At 38.1% G+C, this 23,408-nt stretch overlaps 1 protein-coding gene across 1 annotated transcript in view; it reads right to left on the bottom strand.

The window, feature by feature from the left end:
* The window catches only part of ERO1B (endoplasmic reticulum oxidoreductase 1 beta), a 61,529-nt gene that overhangs the window by 21,973 nt on the left and 16,148 nt on the right, over positions 1-23,408 (bottom strand). The window contains exons 3-6 of the mRNA XM_045802319.2: positions 20,391-20,474; positions 11,304-11,345; positions 9,725-9,807; positions 4,717-4,790 (exon numbers count right to left, since the gene is read on the bottom strand). Of these exons, the coding sequence (XP_045658275.1) occupies positions 4,717-4,790; positions 9,725-9,807; positions 11,304-11,345; positions 20,391-20,474 (283 nt within the window). The remainder of the gene's footprint in view (positions 1-4,716; positions 4,791-9,724; positions 9,808-11,303; positions 11,346-20,390; positions 20,475-23,408) is intronic.

Here is a 23,408-nt window from a genome sequence, read left to right as displayed (position 1 = left end):
TCTCAAGTACACAACACCCCTCCCCTACTTAGGGGCATTCATCATTCTTAAATTTTAACCACACAGGATTGAAAAAACCTAACAGAATCATAACCTGTTCTAATGTTGGATTTGCTTTCTTCCCTATGCAGACACCTACCTAAACACATGCTTAGACACATTTTTGTTTAGCGTATACTGTACTAAAAAGAGATTTTTCTTCTATTCTCTACTTTGGACTTAAGAAATAAATGGCTCAGTAACTTCGTGATTCAGATTTGATCACAGAGTTACACAATGCTCTAATTTAAAAAAAAATACACATTACGGTTTTGTTTTGTTTTTTAAGATTTTATTTATTTATTTGACACAGAGACAGCCAGTGAGAGAGACAGCCAGTGAGAGAGAGACAAGCAGGGGGAGTGGGAGAGGAAGAAGCAGGCTCCCAGCGGAGGAGCCCCATGCGGGGCTCGATCCCAGAAGGCCTGGATCACGCCTGAGCCGAAGGAAGACGCTTAATGACTGAGCCACCCAGGCGCCCCTACGGTTTATTTTTATCGCTGTTAACATACAGAAGTGCTTTTTTCCCTCTCAAGCCAATATATAGCAGGCACACCTTCAGCAACTTGTTAAGACATTTAGAATTAAATAACCATTTCCTTTTTTTTTTTTTTTAAGATTTTATTTTAGGGAGAGAAAGAGAACACAAGCAGGGAGGGGTAAAGGGGGAGGGGGAGGGAGAAAGAATCTGAAGTAGACTCTCACTGAGCTCAGAGCCCCACGAGGGGCTCCACCCCCACGGCGGTGAGACCACCACCTGAGCGGGAACCAAGAGTTGGACGCTTAACCGAATGAGGCACCCAGGCACCCATAAATGACTATTTTCTGTGTTGAAATCCAAGCGAGTGTTTACCAGATCCCCACTATTTGGACATTGTATCTCTGAGGGATACAAAAGATAATGAAAATGGTCTTAATTATTAAGGCTTAAATTCTGGATAGGAAAGGCAAATAGTTTAAACCAATAGTATGCAGGCACCTGACTTAAAACAGTGGCCAAATATGGTCACTAAAATATGGTCCCTCTTTTTTTCATTACTAATAGTATATTTTCCTGTCAACCAACAATATTCAAAGCCTAAAATATTTACTATCTGTCCATTTACAGAAGAAAACGTTTGTCAATCCCTGACCTACACCGACAAGAGTTTCATGGCATCAAGATGAGGAAGCGGGGGGTCGGGGGGGCATACACAGGTTGAGCCCCCCTGCAAACACACCGGTGCTGGTACCCCCATCCTTTCCCTGGGGCCACCTATCACATGATTTTAATTAATTTGCTCATAAACTACAAATTCTTTCCATTTGCATGACTAGCATTCATTTGGATAATGCTCTTTGGACCCCTAATACTTCCTCCTCCCCAAAAGCTTTCTCTTCTTCCTCCCTTTATAAAGCCCTTCTAAAGTTGTTCTATTTGACCATTCTAACCGTTACCTAAGGATTCAAAAAATTTTCACTGAATCAAAATACCTAATTCTGGGGATTCATCAATTTGAACTGTTTTTTCTTCAAGTATACCTTTTTTCCCCAACTGAATTTCCTTTTCACTGTCTTAACTGAATATTAGTGTTAGGTGGCTACACTGCATGTTCTAGAATGCGAGCCAGTCCTCCACACCTCCTAACCCAAATATCTCTTCAAACACAGCACAGACCAACTTAGCATGCAGGCTTTCTGTTTACAGATACACATAAAGAATATTGCTGTAGACTCAGGATTGAGCCTACAATCCTCCATCACCAACTCTATCCCGATTGCTAGTAATGCATTATTAAAATAGAATTTACTCAGATGAGGAGAATCTATAGTTTATAAAGCTCCCAAGTAATTTTGATACTCAGCCAGGTTTAGAAACTACTGTTTTAAACAATATTTTAAATTTATTAATGAACATGTTTTAAGGGAAAATAGAAAAGTAAAAATCTGTCATACTATTTAGGTTATTTCTGGACCAACAACTTCATTCAGCAAACACTTACTGAGCAAGTACCATGTCAGGCACTGTTCTAGGCACTAGGGATAAAGCAGTGAACCAGAAAGACAAAGCCCGTACCCTCAGGTGGCTGACAACCCAGCTGGAGCAGACAGACACAAACAGATACACTAAAGAACCCATCCTGCACTCTGAGAGTTCTCGGTGCTGCGAGCCCGCAGCAGTGCCAACACACAGAGAGACAGTCATTGCTATTTTCTACAGGCAGGTGACAGCAGGCTTCTCTGATGACGTGACATTTGAGCAGAAACCTGAACCAAACGAAGCCACGCGTAAAGAACAGCAACAATGACAACAAAATAGGAGTAGGGAAAGCAGCTTACCTTAAACTGCTAAATTATTTAAAAATTATTTGATCTATAAGGATCACCTTCCTTTCAAATAAAGACAGAACAACAAAACAGAGAACAGGGGTGTACAGATATATTCCAATAAACTGGGGTGAACATTCTTTAGACTGTTTTAATCCAATGGTTTTAAATAACTGAAATAACTAAACAATGACTCTAAAGCTACTCTGATGTGTTTTTAAAAACTGTACATATAAATCATCAGCACACACATGAACATTACTACCCAGAGGAGTAGGTAAACCAGCTAGTAGAATGGTTTTAGATGTTTAAGGACTACACAAAATATAAAAATCACTAATTTTTTAAAATTATGAAATCCTAAAAATCTTATGGGATGATTTTATGTAAATTTTTATAGGACATCTTTTCCATTTTTACAATATAAGAAGCAAATGTTAAAAAATTAGTTAACACTGTACTGATGAGAGGTAACGGAGTACATCATTGATCATACTAAGTGATCTCTGTGATTGAGTAGCATTTTTTGTTAAATACCTATAAAATAAATATTTACATTTTTTCCTATAAGAGAAATATTCACAGAAATGGATTCAGAGGGGAGGGGGGTGGGGGAATGGGATAGACTGCTGATGGGTAGTAAGGAGGGCACGTATTGCATGGTGCACTGGGTGTTATACGCAACTAATGAATCATTGAACTTTACATCAAAAACCAGGGATGTACTGTATGGTGACTAACATAATAAAAAAATATTATTATAAAAAAAAATAATAAAAATCTGTTAACTAAGCACTACTAAAAAATTTTTATTTTAGTCAAAGAATAGGTAAAATGGTGAGTTGGCAAGAAGTGCCCATGAGTGTTGAACACTAAATATAACTAGAATGATAACCAAAGAGCAAATGAAAGGTAAGCAGTGATGTCAATACGTAAGCTAGGTACAACAGCTTGCTTTGATGAAACCTTTGCCAATTCTAAATACCGTAACAGGAGTATTTAATTTCCATTATATACAGATACCCAAAGAAACTTTTTTTCAGATCTCTTAAAAATATCCTTGCTCTGGGGCACCTGGTGGCTCAGTCAGTTAAGCGTCTGCCTTCGGCTCAGGTCATGAGCCCAAGGTCCTGGAATCGAGCCCCGCGTCGGGCTCCCTGCTCAGCAGAGAGCCTGCTTCTCCCTCTCCCTCTGCTGCTCCCTCTGCTGTGTGCCCACCCTCTCTCTGTCAAATAAATAAAATCTAAAAAAAAAAAAAAAAAATCCTTGCTGGGGACACACGGGTGGCTCAGTGGGTTGAGCATCCGACCCTTGATTTTGGCTCAGGTCATGATCTCAGGGTGGTGAGATCGAGCCCTGAATCAGGCTCCATGCTCAGCCCTGAGACTGCTTAGGATTCTCTCTTTCCCTCTCCCTTTGCCTACGCCCCACACCCCACTCATGCTCTCTAAATAAATAAATAAAGTCTTGAAAAAACCAAAGCTACCCTTGCTGAAACCACATAAACTATGGTGACAACACCGCACCTCCTGGCATCTTCTCACCTTGCCGTACCACTGCAGCGGCTCACAGTGACTGATCCCGCTGTGCACCGGCTTAACAGCACAACAGCACAGGTGAACCTTCTAAAACCAGCCACGCAGGCCTGAGCCCCGAATTCTCTTCCACCACCCAAGATATAAACATAAAAAGTGAACAGAGGCCAAATGAATGATGTAAGCCTACTCAGCATAATTCTTGGGAATATTCTCCTTAGATCAAAAATTTTGTGTCACTTCCATTACCTTCTGAAGGAAGACTCACGGTAGTTACTGTTCCACAGCGCCCTCTCCTTGTACTATTCCAGGGGACTCTTGGATGGAGGGTTGTGGGGAAGTCAAATTAGAGTCCTCCCCAATACTGCAAGGTGTCTTTATGTTAGTTTGTTGGGGCCTCCAGAAAATTCCAGTGTGAACATGTTTATATGTTCACAGACCTAAACTAAGTGGCTTAAAATAGAGGTCCATAGGAGACGGTGTCATGATGGAAAAATACAGGTATGGGGTCCAGTCAGCTCTGGGGTTGAATCCTGCCTCAGCCTCTTGCTACTGTGTGATCCTGGGCAAGTCAGTCCTTTTGAGACTCTGTTTCCTCAGATATGAAATAATACATACTTATTAAAGTAACTGTAAAGATTAGAAATAACGTACTTAAGGCACTCAGCACAGAATCTAGAACATAAGCTCTCAATAAACACCATTATGAATAATAAGATCCACATAGCAACACCCAGTGTATCTGAGTTATAACTGATGATACTTTCCTTGATTTCAATTTCTTATAAAAGGATTAAGGCTAAAATAACTGAATTAAAATAGTCTATTTTATTACCATCAAGTTCACAAAAGTGATCCTGTGAATCATCATATCTTGCCCAATCAATGAAAGCTTCTTTGCTTTGATTACTAGGGGAAGGAGGGAATAAAAAAGAAAAATGATTAAATCTGGAGTTGAAAATGTTTACATTGTATCTTCTATAATTAAAAATAGAACATCTGAGGTCATGTCTTTAATTTAGATAGTTCATAAATTCAATCAGTGGTTACCCGAAGGAATGATAACAAGTTATACGAAAAACACAGATATTAACTTCCGTGAAGGATTTCTACTTAATGATACTAAAACTATTATTAGCCCTAGTTCATTCAATAATTTCTTTAACTAGAAAATTAATTCACAAACATATAGGAGGTGTAGTTAAAGGCAGAAGTCAAGCTAGCTTTTTCAATTGACTTAGAAATTGCAGGAATCATTTTTTTCTAAATAGGAATTAAATTTACATTCATAATTCCTTTAATTTAAATGGCTTCTTTATTTATAGGACAAAAATACCAAAAACTGCATTTGTAGGAACTCTCTTTCTACGTGGTATTCACTGGTAACACCAATGTCACTTTAATCATGGCATATCATTCGTCTTCCATACTACCTCACTTTTAATAAAATCTATGATCAAGAGCTCTACTCGGAGAATTGATAAAGGAACAGCTACAGTCATTCGAAAACTTTGACTTATATTTACTTTAACCAATATTCAGACCTTCTCCGTCTTAAATATATAATGGCAACACCTATAAGAGAACTATTCTTCTTCTTTATTTATGACACAGTAAGAAAAAAAGAAGGTAAATTATTTGTGTACCAAGTACAAATCACGTAGTTCCTAAATATGTTACCGTCATAGCCAAGAATTTATTCTGTATTTGAGAAACTGCTGCATGACGTAACCACTAGGAGAAGTAGGTAAGGCTGGCTGCACTACATCAACTTTATCAATAAATGTGTCCAATTTAACTCGTGGGGGGATTTTCTTTCTCCTATGGGAATATTTAATTTAATAATGCAATTTAATGGCAATACCTGTATCATAATTGGCTCAGCTGGAATACAGGACGCCGTAAAACAAGAATGCCTAAGTTCGAATTACAGCTAAGACAGTAACTAGTTATGTTTAGTTAGAAAGTCTTCTGTTGAAAATAGTCAACAACAAAGCAACTGTGACATAAATTCCTATCTTCTTGTTAACAATATGACTAACTTAGAGGAACTTTTTCTTTGTGCAATCTTGTGTGATGATGCTTTGCTGATTGTTTCATCCTAAACCCTGCCTGGGAGCCACGGTGGCAGAAAAGACAGGGAAGGCTAATCTAACGCTGACAGAGCTGGCCCAATCTGGCTGACAAAGAAGTCAGAAGGAACCTAGTCCAGCTCTTCTACAAGCCAGTTTGAAGATGGATGCCAAGCTACTTAAATAAGAATTTCCGGGGCTTACCCCAGGGCTTCTTGTCAAGATGGCGCTGTGAGCTAAGGCAGGAGCCTTCGAAGTGGGAGATGCAGGGGCAGGAAAGAATGGGGTAGGGTGATTTCCAAAGGGCACGAGAAAACTTTTCAGGGTGGTAGACAGGATAACTATCTTGATTATGCTGATTTTCATGACTGTACACTTGTCAAAACATCGAATGGTAGATTTAAATAGGTGCAGAATACTGCATGTCCATTAAACTTCAAGAGAACTATTTAAAAATTACAGTGCCAATTGTGGCAGAAGTTATGGAATGAGGAACACTTGTACGCTACTAGTGGCAATGTATTTTAGGAGTCATTTTGGAAAACCACTTGGCAGTATTACTTAATTCTACTTCTAGGTATATTCTACACAGAAATCCATACCAAATGCACCTCCAAACGTCCACCACAATATTTTCTGAAATCGCTGCAAGTGGAAAACTCCAACTATCAAAGATAGGATGGAAACACTCTGGTACAGTCTTATCTATGGAGTACTATACCAATGAAAAAAGAATTAAATGCTACTACTAAGTTCAAGAACATGAAGGACTCTCATGACATGATGTTTAATAAGCCAGACACATAAAAATACATTCCATATAATTTCATTTTTTATAGGTAGGCAAAATTAATCTCTGCTACTGTAATTCAAAATCATGGTTAACTTCAGACGGTGGTAATGACCAGGAAAGTACACACAGCCGTCTTCGTGGTAGCAAGTACGCTGTTCTGGATGGGCATGCAGAGTTGAGTTCACTCTGGAAAATTAAACTGACCTTTATGTTTAAGATTTGTAGACTTCATTACATTTGTGTTATATCTGAATTTAAAAGTTTAAAAACTAACTTCTGGTCAACAAAATATCTTTAAGCAAAATTAAAAGACAAGCCCTAACAACCCATATATCTGACAAAGATTATTATCAGATTATATGAAGAATGCCTACTAATAATTTAAAAGTACACACCATCCCACCTCCACACCCCACCCCACCCCCATGGAGAAACAACAGCAAAGAATACAAATAGGCACTTTACCTTAAAATCTTATAATGACTTAATAAGGCCCAATCCCTGGATGACTTCTCTATAGTTATAGTCTTTCCTGGGTAATCTCATTCAGGCTTATGGTTCTTAAATACCATATATTCACCTATGGCTCCCACATTTTCTCTCTCTCCTGAAACTGAGACTTGTGGGTCCAACTGCCTGCTCAACATCTCCAACTGGATGTCTTACAAGCAGCTCAAACGCAACAAGTCAAAGGTTGAACTATAATTTTCCATCAAACTCCTTCCTCCTGCAAGTACATCCAGTTTAGTAAATGGCAACTCCCGTTTTTCTAGTTCCAAATCTTGTAGTCATTCATACCTATCTTTTTTCATACCCCACATCAAATCCTTCAGCAAATCCCATCAGCTCTATCTTTAAGATCTATCCAGAATCTGACCACTTCTCATCATTTCTACTGCTATCACCCTAGTCTAAACTAAACTACCACCCTGTCTTATCTGGATTACTACAATAATCATATAACAAGGCTTCCACAACCTAACACCTGGCCCCCTCAATGCATTCTCTCAAAATCTTCCAATGACTTTTCATTCCACTCAGTTTAAAAGCAGTACTCGTAACTGTCTTCAAGATCTCCACCGTGCCACCCTACCCCTGCCCCCATCCCTAGCATCTTCTGACTCTGTCTTCTACTACTTTGCCCTTGACCACTGTATTCCAGCCACCCTGGCCTTCTTGTGATTCCTCAAATAATCTAGGCATGCTCCTGCCACAGATCCTTTTTACTAACAATTATACATGCCTAGAATACTCCTCCCCCAGGCAGCCATATTATGACTTATTACTTACGCCTTCATGGGCATTTTGTTCAAATATCCCATTATCACTGTGGCTTTCTCTCGCCATTCAATTTAAAACAGTGCAACTCCCCCCAACCCCCAAGCCCCAACACGGCTAGCCCCCTGTCATTCTTCTCTGCTTTATTTTTCTCCTGGGCACTCATCATCACTTTACTTACTTCTTATTTACTGCATATCTCCAACAAGGATTAAGCTTCACAAGAAAAAGAATTTTGTCATGTACACTGCTATATGCTTAATACTCTAGAACAGTGCTTGACATATTGTAGGCATTCATTTATTAAGAAACATGAATATTCAATAAACAGATGAAAAATGCTCAAACTCACAAGAAATCAACAAAATATAAATTAAACCAAAGTGAGATGCTACTTCAATTTTTGGCACGGATGAGGAGAACAAAACAAGTTCTCAGCCCTGGAGGCAGTACACAGCCATACAAGTGCCTTGGAAAACCATCAGGCAATATCAAGAACAGGTAAATGTGGGCAATCCCTAAGACTCAGCAGCTTTACTAGTGTATGACAAATTTCCTAGTGTACACCAAAAAAATTATCAAAAGTGCTCAAAGTAGCATAATTTGTAGAAGTAAAAAATTTGAATAATTCAAATGTCTATCAGTAGGGGAACACATAAGTAAAATATGGTATAGTCATATGATAAAAACCATTCATCAGTTGAAAGAATGAGACAAATCTCCATGCTTTAATGTAGATAAATCTAGAAATCAAAATGTATAGTGTAAAAATGAAGTAGAAGAATGTTAAATATAGTATTATTTAATATAAGGGAAAAACAAAATCATATATAAAATAACCACCGTTATATATATTATAAAAACAAAAGCATACATGGATATACAGCAAATTCATGATAGTAGTTACCTCTAAGAAAGAAGGAAAGAAAATAGGATTGGGAAATAGGACATAGGGGATTTCAAATTTATCCTTGATATCTCTCTTAAAAACGTGAAGGAAAAAATTAACATCTATTCACTTGGAGTGAAGGATATGTATTTATTATACTATCTTCTCTAGTTTTCTATGTTAAAAATTTTCTTCAATAAATACTAAGACTGATAACTTTATTAAGTCTTTAACAATTATAGTATGCAAATGCTAACCTAAACAAACAGGGTAATTAAAAAGACTATTAGTAAAAAAGTATTCCCTACTCCCAACTGTAGACATGCTCAGTCATTTCAGAGTGCATAATCTGAGACCACTCACAAATTACGTTGGCCTTCACAAGCAGGTTTTTACTTAGAGCAAACAAGGAAAAGTCAATAGGAAAAAAAAATCTATGAAATTTAATAGTTACGGTAATAACTTCTCCTGTTCAAAATGTAACATACAGATTGAATTACTATTTACAAAAAACTTAGAGGTTCCAGTTCCTTTTACTATAATAACCAAGAAGAATGGATTCAACTGCTAGTTGAACAATCTTCTATATTTTTACATTTTTATAAAGTCACTATTGATGGTACATTCTAGAAATTTAAGAACAAATCCACTAAGAGGAGGAAGCAAAGCCCAATGGAATTTAGGATGAAGAATAACTTCTTCCTTTTAAGAATGACTTGAAACTTTACTGATCCATCAAAATCACAAGAAACACATAAGATTTCTGATATACTAAATAAAAGTATTTTTTATACTACTAAATAAAACTTGCCTTAGTGTGCTGTTAACTGCTCCCAGTTTATTAGCTTGCTCACAATCTTCTAATTCTTTGGTACTGTTTGCCACTTTCAAGTACTGAAAGGAAGTTCACAGTAAGTTTAGTAATAACTATTACCTTTCCCTTTAAGTTCCACTGGCAATCTGTCAATGATGACACAGATACATCCTATTATCAAAATCTCTCACACATGTAAGAAATACAAATCAAAATGAGTCACAAATTCCCACCAACTAAATAAGACATTAAAAACAATGAGCACTGGTAGGCTGGTGATGATGTAAACTGAGAAAACCCTCTTGGGAAAGTAATTTGACAGTATTTATCTAGAGCTGTAAAAATGCATAAACCCTTGAACCAGCAGGCTTACAACCGAAACCATACCCAGAGCAATACTTGAAACCAAGAACAAGGTACGACCACTTTAGAAAGGTATTTGGTACTATCTCATCATGTTGAGATAGGCATAACCAACGGCCCAGCAACCTTACTTCCAAATATCAACCTAGGAAAACTCTTCCATGTGTACACAAAAATGCTGATGCATCACCGTTCTTAACAGCAAAAAACTCGTAACAGTTAAAATGTCCATCAACAGAGGAAGAGCTAACCAGTGATAGACAATCGAAAACTACACAACTATTAAAATGAACAAAGCCACATATATCAACAGACACAGAATTTCAAAAGCACAATGCAGAATAAAAAAATAACTGAAAAAATGTTTTTAAAATGAAAAAATTTAAAAATATATAATCTTAATGTTTTAAAACTTCCTATTAAAAATCTATACATTACTTGTGGACACATGTGCAATAGAAGTATAAAAGTAAGAAGTATCACAGAAGGACACACATCGATTTCAAAAAAGTGGCTATCTTCAGGGAGGGAGGAAACAGAATGGGATTGGGAAGGAGTCCAGAAGGGATGTCAAATGTCCCTAATACTCTTATTTTAGATCTGAAACAAAAATAAAAGAGAGTGAACACAAACAAAAAACCACACGAGAAAACTAAAAAAGAAGAAGGAGCGAGGAAGCAGAGGGAGAGGGTATGACGATCTTGATTACGCATACAGAAAACCTAGAAGTAAACTGTTATCTAAAAACATGCACAGCTAAGTAAATTATGGCATGCTTGTAAGAGGAAAAGGGTAATCTTTAACACAGTTATATTCTAACGCCATTTAAAAGTACTATGCTCAAAATATCTTGATAACTGTTTACACAATATAATCCTGAATACGACAGGCTGACTAGTTGGGACACAAGACTACAACTACACGCATGGTAAACACCTGCGCACAGGCCATGTGCCATGTGACACTGCAGTTACACTACTACAGCCATTCTAGAGAAAACAGAATGGAAGTATATCGCAAAAGCAGCTGTATAGTGTAACTGTAAAAACACACAAGCTCTGTCCCCGCTGCAAGAATTAGAAGTTGGGGCTGTGGGGCAAAACGTGCCCATTCCCAACGAACCCGAGTACAGTTCTCTTCCACAACCACTGTCAAGCAGCAAATGTAAGTGACAATGGAAAGCAAAAAGAGTCAAGGAAGAAAAGGGACTCACCTTAGTAGAACTCCCAGCTTTAATTCCGACTGGAATTTTGCTCTTAAAAGAATAACAACAAGAAAAATTTAGGAAAGATTTTTTTTTTTAGATTTCTAAATTAGTAATGCCATTGCTCAAATACAAAGGCTATTTTATTCTATGATGAAAAAATGAACATCTATTCAAATTCTGTTTTCATACTACCTCTTTAAGATAAACAGTAAAGAATTATACCAATTACAGACTTGTAAATCATAGTTCAGCAAACTGAATGACATATACAAAATAAGAGTGTCAAAATCAGCTATAATTTAAACTCTTCAATGCAATATTGAATAGTTTACCTAATTTTCAGGTTTAAAAAAAAACTTACCACAGAAACAGAAGCTTTGAAATTTTCAAAGATCTTTGGAATATTTTATGCTCAATCTTAATTTCTGCTCTAAATTGACATTTAAAGTGAAGGCAGTTTGGGATTAATACCAAAAGAATTAGTTCTTTGGTCCACAGGATTCACCTAGGGTTTACCAACCTAGGCAATCAGGGTTTACTAACAGAAAACCACACAGAGATCCAGCTTTCTTTTCTAAAAGCCAATAATTAGTTTTAGGCTTTAAAAAGCAAATCTAGAAATCATTACAACTGGTTTATCAAACACGATTTTAAGCAAAAAATCGTATCTGAAAGCAGAAAATCACAGGTTGATCCTCTCATCAATCCAGGGCACCGATTTCCAACATCTGAATCTATGGTATAGCAAATTACCTATTAAAATCCTTTCATGTTTCAAGATAAATTTAAACATAGGTAAATTTAACCAAATATTCAGAATAAATATCTTCCTGTCAGGTGGAAGAATATAAATAATAATGATGATGATGAGATATTTCCCTAACAAATAAAAAGATTAGCAGATTAAAATGTTACTTGCTGCCAATATTTTGATTTCAGCATTTGCTAAAACATCTAACAGAAGGCAGAAGAGAGAAGACTAAAACTCAAGCCAAATCTAGCAGCCACGCACCCTGAATTTAAAACGTGGAATAAATACTAACCAGAAGTGACTGCTGGCTGCAGTGTGTCCTCTGACTAGTATAGTATAATGTGCTAAAATCAAAATCTTTAGCAGCTTTTTTAAAGGTTTGATGCTAAATGCAGTAACCTGACTTACGCAAATCTTAGTAACAAGGCTTTTGGAAATACTGGGGTAGGCATCACAGAGGACTGTCATGGATAACACATAACAATCACAAAAGAGAATTATTAGAAGTAGTGATAAATATAAAACTAATAACTAAAATCAAGCATGAAATAAACCTAGCTGGGACTGAGGCAGGGAAGATGGCGGGGTAGGAGGACCCTAGGCTCACCTCATCCCATGGATACAACTAGATAACACAAACATCAGCACGAATAATCCAGAAAACAACCCAAAGACTGGCAGAACAAAAACTCCACAACTAAAGGTTGAGAAGACGCCACATTGAATTGGGTAGGAAGGGTAGAGATGCAGTGGAGAACGAAACAGGCCTTGACTGTCCAATCAAGAGATGGAGGCACGGAGAAGGGTGAGAAACAGACTACATAACACCTGCACGGGGAAGACCAATCCCCATAACTTTCGGCTTTGAAAGCCAGAGGGTCCAAATCATGAGTTCCTACAACCAGTGGGACTTGAAGCCTGGAATTTTAAAAGTCAGCAGCTCCACTCTGGGAGAGCCTGAAAGGCATTAGGAAGTGGAGTTCCTGCCCTTAAAAAAGACAGTATGACACACAGCCCAGGTAGCTACAGCATAGAAGCAGCAATTTGAAAAAATGCCTAGGGCATAAGGGAGGGAGATTTACTTACTAATCTCAGAGCAGGTCCAGAGAGGCAGGGATCACAGGGAGGCCCTTCCAGAATAGAGGGGGCAGGCACCATTTCCCCCACCCCCACCCTCAACATAGACACATAGGCACCTGCAGGAACAGCACTATGCAACACTCCCCACCTAATTGCTTACACTGAGGCCCTACCCACCCACGCTTGGGCAGATCCCCTTTTCACCAGGTATGCCTCAGTTCTGGCTACGGATCCCTTCCCACAGAAGACCAGCATCAACATTGCCAACGCAGCTTCTCCTGACCCACACGTTTTGCAGGGCCTCAGTCCTGGCAGCTGTGGGCCCTGCAGAAGGTCAAGGCACACCCTGTTAAAAATGGTACCCCACCCACACAGCCTCCCATCCGCCAGTGCAGGCAACAGGTCTCGTTTCATAAACAGATCAGCACAGACCTTGTTAAAATGTGCCGCACCCCAGCAGGGGGCCAAACACAGCCCACAACGGGCTAAGAGAGCCTCTGCAGACAACTGGACTAAAGGAGAAAGTGGCTAGGATACACGAGCAGAGCATATGCAACACACACAGGAGACAGTCCCTGAAGTGCCAGGTCCTGGAGAGCAGGGGACAACTGTACTGCAGGGCACTACAGGACCTCTTCTTCACAAGGCCACGACCCTCAAGAGGAGGATGCAGAGCTGACTTTCCTAACACACAGAAACAGATACAGAGAGTTAGACAAAATGAGGAGATAAGGATTATGTCCCAAATGAAAGTACAGGACAAAACCACAGCAAGAGACCAAAGTGAAATGGAGAAAATTAGTATGACTGATAGAGAATTCAAAGTAATGATCATAAACATACTCACTGGACTTGAGAAAAGAGTGGAGGACATCAGTGAGACCCTTAACACAGAGATAAAAAGAGAACACATCAGAGATGAAGAACACAATAAATGAAATTAAAATATACTAAACAGAATAAACAGTAGGCTAAAGGAAACAGGCAAATGAATTAACAACCTGGGAGACAGAGTAATGGAAAGTAATAAAGCTGAGCTTGTTATAGAAAAAAAAATTATACAAAATGAGAATAGACTTAGGGAACTCAGTGACTCCATTAAGCGTAATAATATTCAAATTACAGGGATCCTGGAAGTAGAAGAGAAAAGACAGCAGAAATTTTATTTGAAGAAATAATAGCTAAAAAACTTCCTGACTCTCGGGAAGGAAACAGATATTGAGATCCCAAAGGCACAGAGTCCCCTGACAAAATCAACCCAAGGTGATCCATACCATGACACATAGTAATTAAAAGGGCAAAAAGTAGTGATAAAAGAACAAATTTTATTTTTTTTTAAAGATTTTATTTATTTATTTGACAGAGATAGAGACAGCCAGCGAGAGAGGGAACATAAGCAGGGGGAGTGGGAGAGGAAGAAGCAGGCTCATAGCGGAGGAGCCTGATGTGGGGCTTGATCCCATAACGCCGGGATCATGCCCTGAGCCGAAGGCAGACGCTTAACCGCTGTGCCACCCAGGCGCCCCAAAAGAACAAATTTTAAAAACAGCAAGAGAAAAGAAAACCATTACATACAAGGGAAAGCCCCAAAAAGCTATCAGCTATTTTTTTTTAGCATAAACTTTTTCAGCCAGAAGAGAGTGGCATGATATATTCAAAGTGCTGAAAAGAAAAAATATGCAGCGAAGAATACTCTATCCAGCGAGGCTATCATTCATAATAGAAGAAAAGATAAAGAGTTTCTCAAACAAAAACTAAAGGAGTTTATGACCACTACACCAGCCATACAAATGTTAAAGAGGACTCTTTGAGTGGAAAGAAAAAAACCACAAGTAAAAGTATGAAAAGTAGGAAACACAAAAGCAGTAAAAGTAAGTATATCTGTAAATATCAGTCAAGAGATTCACAAAGCATATGAAGTATGACACCATATACCTAAAACATTGGGCAGAAAGGAATAAGAAACGGGTTAAACTCAAGCGACCATCAACTTAACACAGACTGCTATATGCAGAAGATGTTATATACAAACTGAATGGTAACCACAAATCAAAAACCAGCAACTGATATGTAAGGAATAAAGAGAAAGGAATCCAAGTATATCACTAAAGAAAGCCAAAACACGGTGAAAGAGGGCAAGAGAAGAAAGAATCAGAGAAAAACTACAAAACAATCACAAAGCAAATAACAACTTGGTAATAAATTTTATCTATCAATAACTACTTTGAACGTAAATGGACTAGATGGTCTAATCCAAAGACATAGGGTGGTTGTCTTTAGATTACACAGAGTGGATAAAAACAAGACCCATCTATAATGTTACCTATAAGAGACTCATTTCAGACCTAAAAACAACTGCAGATTGAAGTGAGGCAATGAAGAAACATTTGTCATGCAAATGGATGTCAAAAGAAAGCCAGAGTATCAATACTTATATCAAACAAAATAGACTTTAAAACAGACTGTAGCAAGAGACAAGGAAACAGACTGAAGCAAGACACTATACAACAATGAAGGGGAGAATCCAACAAAAAGATATAACAATATCTATGTACCCAACATGGGAGCACCCAAATACACAAAACAGTTAACAACAAACATAAAAAAAAACTAATCGATAGGAATAGAATAACAGTAGGGGACTGTAACACCCCTCTTACATCAATGGACACATTGACGAACAGTGGCTTTGAATGACACACTGGACCAGATGGATTTAAGAGATATTTTCAGAACATTCCAACCTAAAACAGCAGATACATATTCTTTGCAACTGCACACAGAACATTCTCCAGAACAGATCACATACTAGCCCATAAAACAAGCCGCAACAAATTCAAGAAGATCGAAGTCATACCAAGCATCTTTTCTGACCACAACACTAAGAAACTAGAAGTCAACCACAAGAAAAAATCTGGTAAGAGCACAAATTCATCGAGGTTAAATATCACGCTACTAAACAATGAATGAGTCATCCAAGACATCAAAGAAGAAATAAAAAATTACATGGAAACAAATGAAAATGAAAACACAATAGTCCAAAATCTTGGTGATGCAGCAAAAGCAGTTCTAAGAGGGAAGTTTAGAGCAATACAGGCCTACCCCAAGAGGCAGGAAAAGTATCAAACAACCTAAACTTACACATAAAGAAGCTAGAAAAAGAATAACAAAACCCAAAACCAGCAGAAGGCAATAATAAAAATTAGAGTACAAATAAATGATATAGAAAACTTTTAAAAATGAAATAGATCTACGAAATCAGGAGCTAGTTCCTGGAAAAGATCAACAAAACCTCTAGCCAGGCTCATTTAAAAAAAGGGAGAAAAAGAGAGAAAGAGGGAGGACCCAAACAAAATTGCAAATGAATGGACACCACAGAAATACAAACAACTGTAGGAGAATATTATAAAAAATTATATATTAAAAAATTGGACAACCTAGAAGAAATGGACAAATTCCTAGAAACACATGATCTACCAAAATAGCAACAGGAAGAAAGAAAATTTGAACAGACTGATAACCAGCAATGAAATTGAATCAGTAATCAAAAAATTCCCAACAAACAAAACTCCAGGACCAGACGGCTTCACAGGTAAATTCTACCAAACATTCCAAGAAGAATTAACACCTAATCTTCTCAAACTATTTCAAAAAAAACAGAAGACGAAGGAAAATTTCCAAATTCAGTCTCTGAGGCCAGCATAATTCTGATATCGAAACCAGATAAAGACACCGCTAAAAAACATAACTAAAAAAAAAAAAAAATAGTTAAAAAGATTTTTTTAATTAAAAAAAAAAGCAACTACGGGCCAATACCTCTGATGAACATAGACGCAAAAATCCTCTACAAAATATTAGCAAACCAAGTCCAACAATCCATTAAAAAAATAAAAATTATTCACCATGATCAAATGGGATTTACTCATGGGTTGCAAGGGTGGTTCCATATTTGCAAATCAATCAATGTGATATTTCATATCAATAAGAGAAAGGAAAAGAACCTTAGGATCATTTCAACAGATGCAGAAAAAGCATCCAATAAAATACAGCATCCAGGCATGATAAATAAACCTCAACAAAGTAGATTTAGAGGAAACACACCTCAACTATAATAAAGGCCTTGTACAGAAAACATTATACTCAATGGGGAAAAACTGAGAGCTTTTCCCCTAATATTCAACATATTACTGGACGTCCTACTCACAGAGATCAGACAACAAAAAGGAATAAAAGGCAACCAAACTGGTAAGGAAGAAGTCAAACTTTCACTATTTGCAGATGACATGATAATCTATGTAGAAAACCCTAAAGCCTCCACCAAAAAACTATTAGACCTGAAAAATGAATTCAGTAAAGTTTCAGGACAGAAAACTAATGTACAAAAATCTGTTGCATTTCTATACACTAATAAGGAAGCAACGGAAAGAGAAATTAAGAAAACAATCCCATTTACAACTGCACCAAAAATAGTAAAACAGCCATGAATAAACTTGGCAAAGAGGTAAAAGACATGTACTGTGAAAACTATAAAACACTGATGGAAGAAGCTGAAGGTGATACAAAGAAATGGCAAGACTTTCCACGCTCATGGATTATGAGAACAAATATTGTTAAAATGCCTACACTACCCAAAGCAAGCTACACATTTAATGCAATCCATATCAAAACGCTAACAGCATTTTTCATAGAACTAGAAAAAACACATCCTAAAATTTGTATGGAACCACAAAAGACCCTGAATAGCCAAGGCAATCTTGAAAAAGAAAATCAAAACTGGAGAGAACATTATTCCAGACATCAAATTATATTACAAATCTGTAGTAATCAAATCGTATGGTACCAGCACAAAAATAGACACATAGATCAACAGAACAGAATACAAAGCACAGAAATAAACCCACAATGCTAATGTAAATTAATCTTTGACAAAGGAGGCAAGAATATTTAATATTTATATTTAATGTCTCTTCAACAAAGAGTAACTGTACGGCTACATGCAAAAGAATGAAACTGGAATTCTTACACTGTGCACAAAAACTCAAAATGGATTAGGGACCTAAATGTGAGACCTAACACCATAAAATTCTTAGAAGAGAGCATAGGCAGTAATTTCTCTGACACTGACCATAGCAATATCTTTCTAGGTATGTCTCCTGAGGCAAGTAAAACAAAAGCAAAAATAAACTATTGAGATTACACTAAAATAAAAGGCTTCTGCACAGCAAAGGAAACAACCAATAAAACTAAAAGACAACCTACTAATTGGGAGAAGATATTTGCAAATGACATACCCAATTAAGGGTTACTATCCAAATTATATAAAGAACTTCTACAACTCAACGCCAAAAAATCCCAAATAACCCAATTAAAAAACGGGCTGAAGACATACAGATGGCCAACAGACACATGACAAGATGCTCAACATCACTCATCATCAAGGAAATGCAAATCAAAAACACAATGAGCTATCACCTCACACCTGTTAGAATGACTAAACTCAAAAACTCAAGAAACAAGTGTTGGCGAGGATGTGGAGAAAAAGGAACACTCATGCACTGTTGGTGGGAATGCAAACTGGTGCAGCACTGTGGAAAACAGCATGCAGGTTCCTTGAAAAATTAAAAATACAGCTACCCTATGATCCAACAATTACAGTACTAGGTATTTACCCAAAGAACACAAAAACACTAATTCAAAGGGATACATGCACCCCTATGTTTATAGCAGCATTATTTATAATACACAAACCACGGAAGCTGTCCGAGTGTCCATCGATAGATGAACGGATAAAGAAGATGTGCTGTATACATTCACAATGGAATATTATTCAGCCATAAAGAAAGAGTGAAGTTCTGCCACTTGCAAAAACATGGATGGATCTAGAGAGTATAATGCTTAGGGAGCTAAACCAGTCAGAGAAAGATAATTACCACACGGTTTCACTCATATGTGGAATTTAAGAAGCAAAACAAACAAAAGAACAAAAGAGAGAGAGAGAGGGACAAACCAAATAACAAACTCTTAACCATAGAGAATGGTTCTCCATACAGAATATTCTCCATAGAGAATAAACAGATGGTCACCAGAGAGGAGGTGGGAGGGGGCGATGCTGAAACAGGCGAAGTGGATTAAGAGGACACTTACCTTGATGAGCTGAGTAATATATGGAACTACCGAGTCACTATTCTGTACACATGAAACGAATATAACACTATATTTTAACACTTTTCTTAAGCTATATAGTCCATTAAGTCATCTGAAAATATATGACTAAGTCTACAGATTAGATGTTAGTATTATAATTAATGTTAATTTCCTGATTTTGCTAATTACATTGTGGTGAGATAAGAGAATCATCTTGTTTTTAAGGAACCACACTCAAGTAATTAGGGGTAAAGTATCACCATGTTGGTAACTTACACTCAAATAGTTCAGAAAATATTAACATGTACATATACAGAGAATAATAAACCAAACGTGATAAACATTAGGGAATCTAAATAAAAAGTAAATGAGGACTGTTGGTATTATTCTCCCAATTTTTCTGTAGGTCTGAAATTATTTCAAACTAAAAAGTAAAAACAAAAACAAAACCATTTTATTCTTAAAGGAAAATGAAGAGAATTTTTTTAATTGTCCCTTTAGAAAGGGCATTGGTTAAGATGGGTTTTTTCCCCCCATTTTTAAGGATAACAAACTAGAGTAACTGATTAAGAAAAGCAAAACGTTAAATAAAAACAGAGCTTATAATGAATTACTGTTCAAGAAAAATTAATTATGCTAGATGTCAAAAAACAAAATCTAAAATGTAAGTATAGCTTTTTTAAACGTAAGACCAAGTGAAGACCTCATACCAAGCCTGAAATTGCTCTATTTTACCTACTCTAATTCCCACTCTAAATGTAAAATTTAAGGTCCAGTAGCATCACTTTTCTTATGAAACAATATGCATATTCAATAAAGCATGAAATAAGAGCCAACTATAGATCCTGTGCCAGCACAGGCCCCCAATTTTCCATCTTAGAGTCATACTATACTTTCACAACCAATCAATATTACTGAATACAAAAGTGTCTTCAAACCCATTTTGGTGACAAGTATAAGTCTTCAATAATCCGGTTAAAAAAGAGCTGACAGCACATGAATTTGAGGACAAGTCAAATGGATTTACATCAACAGTGGCCTAAAATATAAATTCACACTTATCTAAGAGCCCAAGAGGAAGCAATGTTGTCCTTATTATTTTTTTAAATTTATTTTACCTCTGGACAGGGCTCCACGTGGCAGTCTTTTATAGAACAATGGCCATCTTCTGCCCAGAAAGGACATGGTCGCTTCAGATTGACCTTGAGAGAAAGATTGGATTAACATTAGTCCAGCTGTGGGCTGGTTCTGCAACACTCGCTCCGTGACCCTGTGCTCGGCACCAGGACGTGGTGGTGGGAAGAAGAGGAAGCTTCCTATCCTGTGGCATCGACTGAGTTCAGAATTTTAAACAACTGCAGTTTTTCAGACACCCAAATGTAATATTAATTTTTTAAAATAACTGTTATTAGTCCTCCGACACTTCAAAAAAGGAATGAAGTCCAAGTACACTGCTCATCTGCAGACGCTGGAAAGCACTTTACTTTAATGTCTGTCAGCACCTTACTGTCACCTTACTCATTAGAGTTCTCTCGCACACCCACCCACTTCAATGTGTACTGAGCACCCACTATCTATCTGCCTGGCAATGTGTAGGGTCTAGGGCAAAAGGAGACATAAAAAAGCACTTTCCCCCCTGGAACTCAGAGCCTACAGGAGGGAACAGAAATTATATGCCTGTATGTTTGTTTAAGCACAAACTGTGTTAAATGCTACAAAGGAATATCCAGAGTTCTGTGATGGAAAATAATGGGGCTGGTGGATGGTGGCCTCTGAGGAGGTATATTTTAGGATGGATGAATGTTGGGAAAAACATGCATTTGGATAAAGTGATAGAGCTTGAGCGGTTGTGAGAACTGAAAAAAACAAAAACCAATTTAGCTGAATTTTAGTGGGGGAATGACAGTAGACATAGGACGGGGAAAGACCCTTTTAACCATAGTTAAATACTCTGGATTTTCTTACTTTGAACTTGCCCAAGCCAAAACTCCTTTTCTATCTCCTGCAAACAATTCATTATCCACTTCATCCCACCACCTCCACGGCCACAGCTCCCTTCCTGTCTAGACCCCGCCAAGTACCATCTGTGGTCCACACAGCAGCCACACTCATCTCCCTTCTGTTTCGGGGCCTTTACAGTGGCTCTGCTCTTTGCCCGTACCGTCGCACCCGATCTTATGACCCACTCCCTTCACCTCATTCAGGACTCTCTCAGACGGCACCTCAGCAGAGACCTGCCCTGACCAGACTCTCCAAAGCATGTTCAATATGCACCCCACACCCTGTTTTACATTCTTCTATAGCACTTAACACTGCCTGAATATTACTGGCTTATTTATCAATTGTCTGCATCCCCCACTGACAGGATTGACATGTTGCCTTATTTATTCTTTTATCCCCAGTGCCTAGGACACATAATAGACACCTCAATAGGAACACCTGGGTGGCTCGGTCAGTTAAGCATCTAACTCTTGATTTCGGCTCAGGTCATGATCTCAGGGTTGTGAGACTGAGCCCCATGTTGGGCTCTGCACTGGGTGTGGAACCTGCTTGGGATTCTCTCTCTCCCTCTCTCTCTGCCCCTCCCTCTCTGACAGGCACGCTCGTGCTCTCTTAAAAAAAAAAAAGACATCTCAATAAATAGACACAAAATGAAATAAATAACACTACACTACAGAGGAAGAGGTACCATACGTAGAGACTGGCAACAGGAGGAGAGAGTGGTCCACTCTCACTATGGAGTTGTGAGGGAAGGCCTCCTATTGGTAATATGTAAAATGGGTAGGACTAGAAGTTTCCTAGAGAAGGAGATTTCCAGGCAGAGGGATAAGGATGTTTGTTTGGGAACTGGAGGTTTCTTGAACTCCTGGCTTGTATGTCCAACACCTCACTGATATCTCCATGGGACATTCTTACTGCCATCTCAGTAAATAGCAACTCCATTATTCTAGATCCTCAGGCCAAAATCCTGGCATCATCCTTGACTCCTTGCTCTCTCAGCCCACATACAATACCTCTGAAAATTCAGTCAGTTCAAAATCCAAGTCCCCGTAATGGCCAAGAATGCCTCCCATGGTCTGGCTCCTCTGCTCTCTACCTCTTCTTCCCTGGCCTCCATGTTGTTCTTCCAATACACGAGACACACTGCGATCTCAGGGCCTTTGTTCCTGCTGTTCACTCTGCCTGAAGTGTGCTTGTTCCAAATATAAACATGGCTTGCTTTCTTACTCCCTGTAGATCTTCCCCAAATGCCACCTTCTCAGTGTGCTGTTTTAAGTTGCTACATTTTAGGCTAATTTGTAATGCAGTGGTAGAAAACTAATACACGGTGCAAGGAGTGGACTGGAGTGGACACTGTACCGTGCTGCTCACATCACCCTTCAGGAATAAGGGTTTATTACCCCAGCTTCTGGAAACGTTAGCTTCTGAAATTCTGGAAATGAGGCAGCCAACCTCAGCTGAACACAGCCACTTTGCCCAAGGTCACACCACCCCTTCCAACGGTGGCCTTCATCAAATAACTGATGTAGGGCTGCAAGGCGCAGACCTCCCCTGCAAGTGGGGACAGTTCTGGAGTGCCATCCCATCTGAAGGACTCCCAGATGCTCACCTGACGTTTCCTCAGAAGCTGACTCACAGCTTTACCTCTCCCTCTGCTCTTTTCACTCCCTGGGCTGTCGGAGCCACAAGCAGTCCCTAATTAACCTCTTGTCCATTAACCATTGTCTCAGAATCTGCTTCCCAGAGAACTTCGGCTATAGCAACTTGTCCAGCTCCAGCAGAAAACTGGTACTTTTATGAGGATCACATTAAATCTATACGTTAAGGTGGAGAGAGTTAACATCTTTATGCTACAAAGACATCCGTCCATTTCTTGAAGCCTCCTTTTGTGCCTCAGTACTGTTTTGAAGCTTTCCTCCTCTAGGTTGTGCAGATTTACTGATTCATTTACTCCTATATATTTCATCTTTTTTCACTGCTTAATGTAAAGGGGGATTTTGTTTCTGTCATACCTTCTTATTGTTCATATTTATGAAGATATGAATTTTTGTATATTAAGTTTATAGCCTGCTATCTTAATGCATTTTTTTATCACTTTTGTTCATTACTTGAGTTTTCTAGTATACTTTTTGTCA

The sequence above is a fragment of the Ursus americanus genome, chromosome 6 (assembly GCF_024610735.1).
Source record: "Ursus americanus isolate L20-20 chromosome 6, mUrsAme1.1.p, whole genome shotgun sequence".
Taxonomy (NCBI): domain Eukaryota; kingdom Metazoa; phylum Chordata; class Mammalia; order Carnivora; family Ursidae; genus Ursus; species Ursus americanus.
The sequence above is the reverse complement of the archived record's forward strand: the minus strand, read 5'-3'. Positions and strand labels throughout refer to the sequence as shown.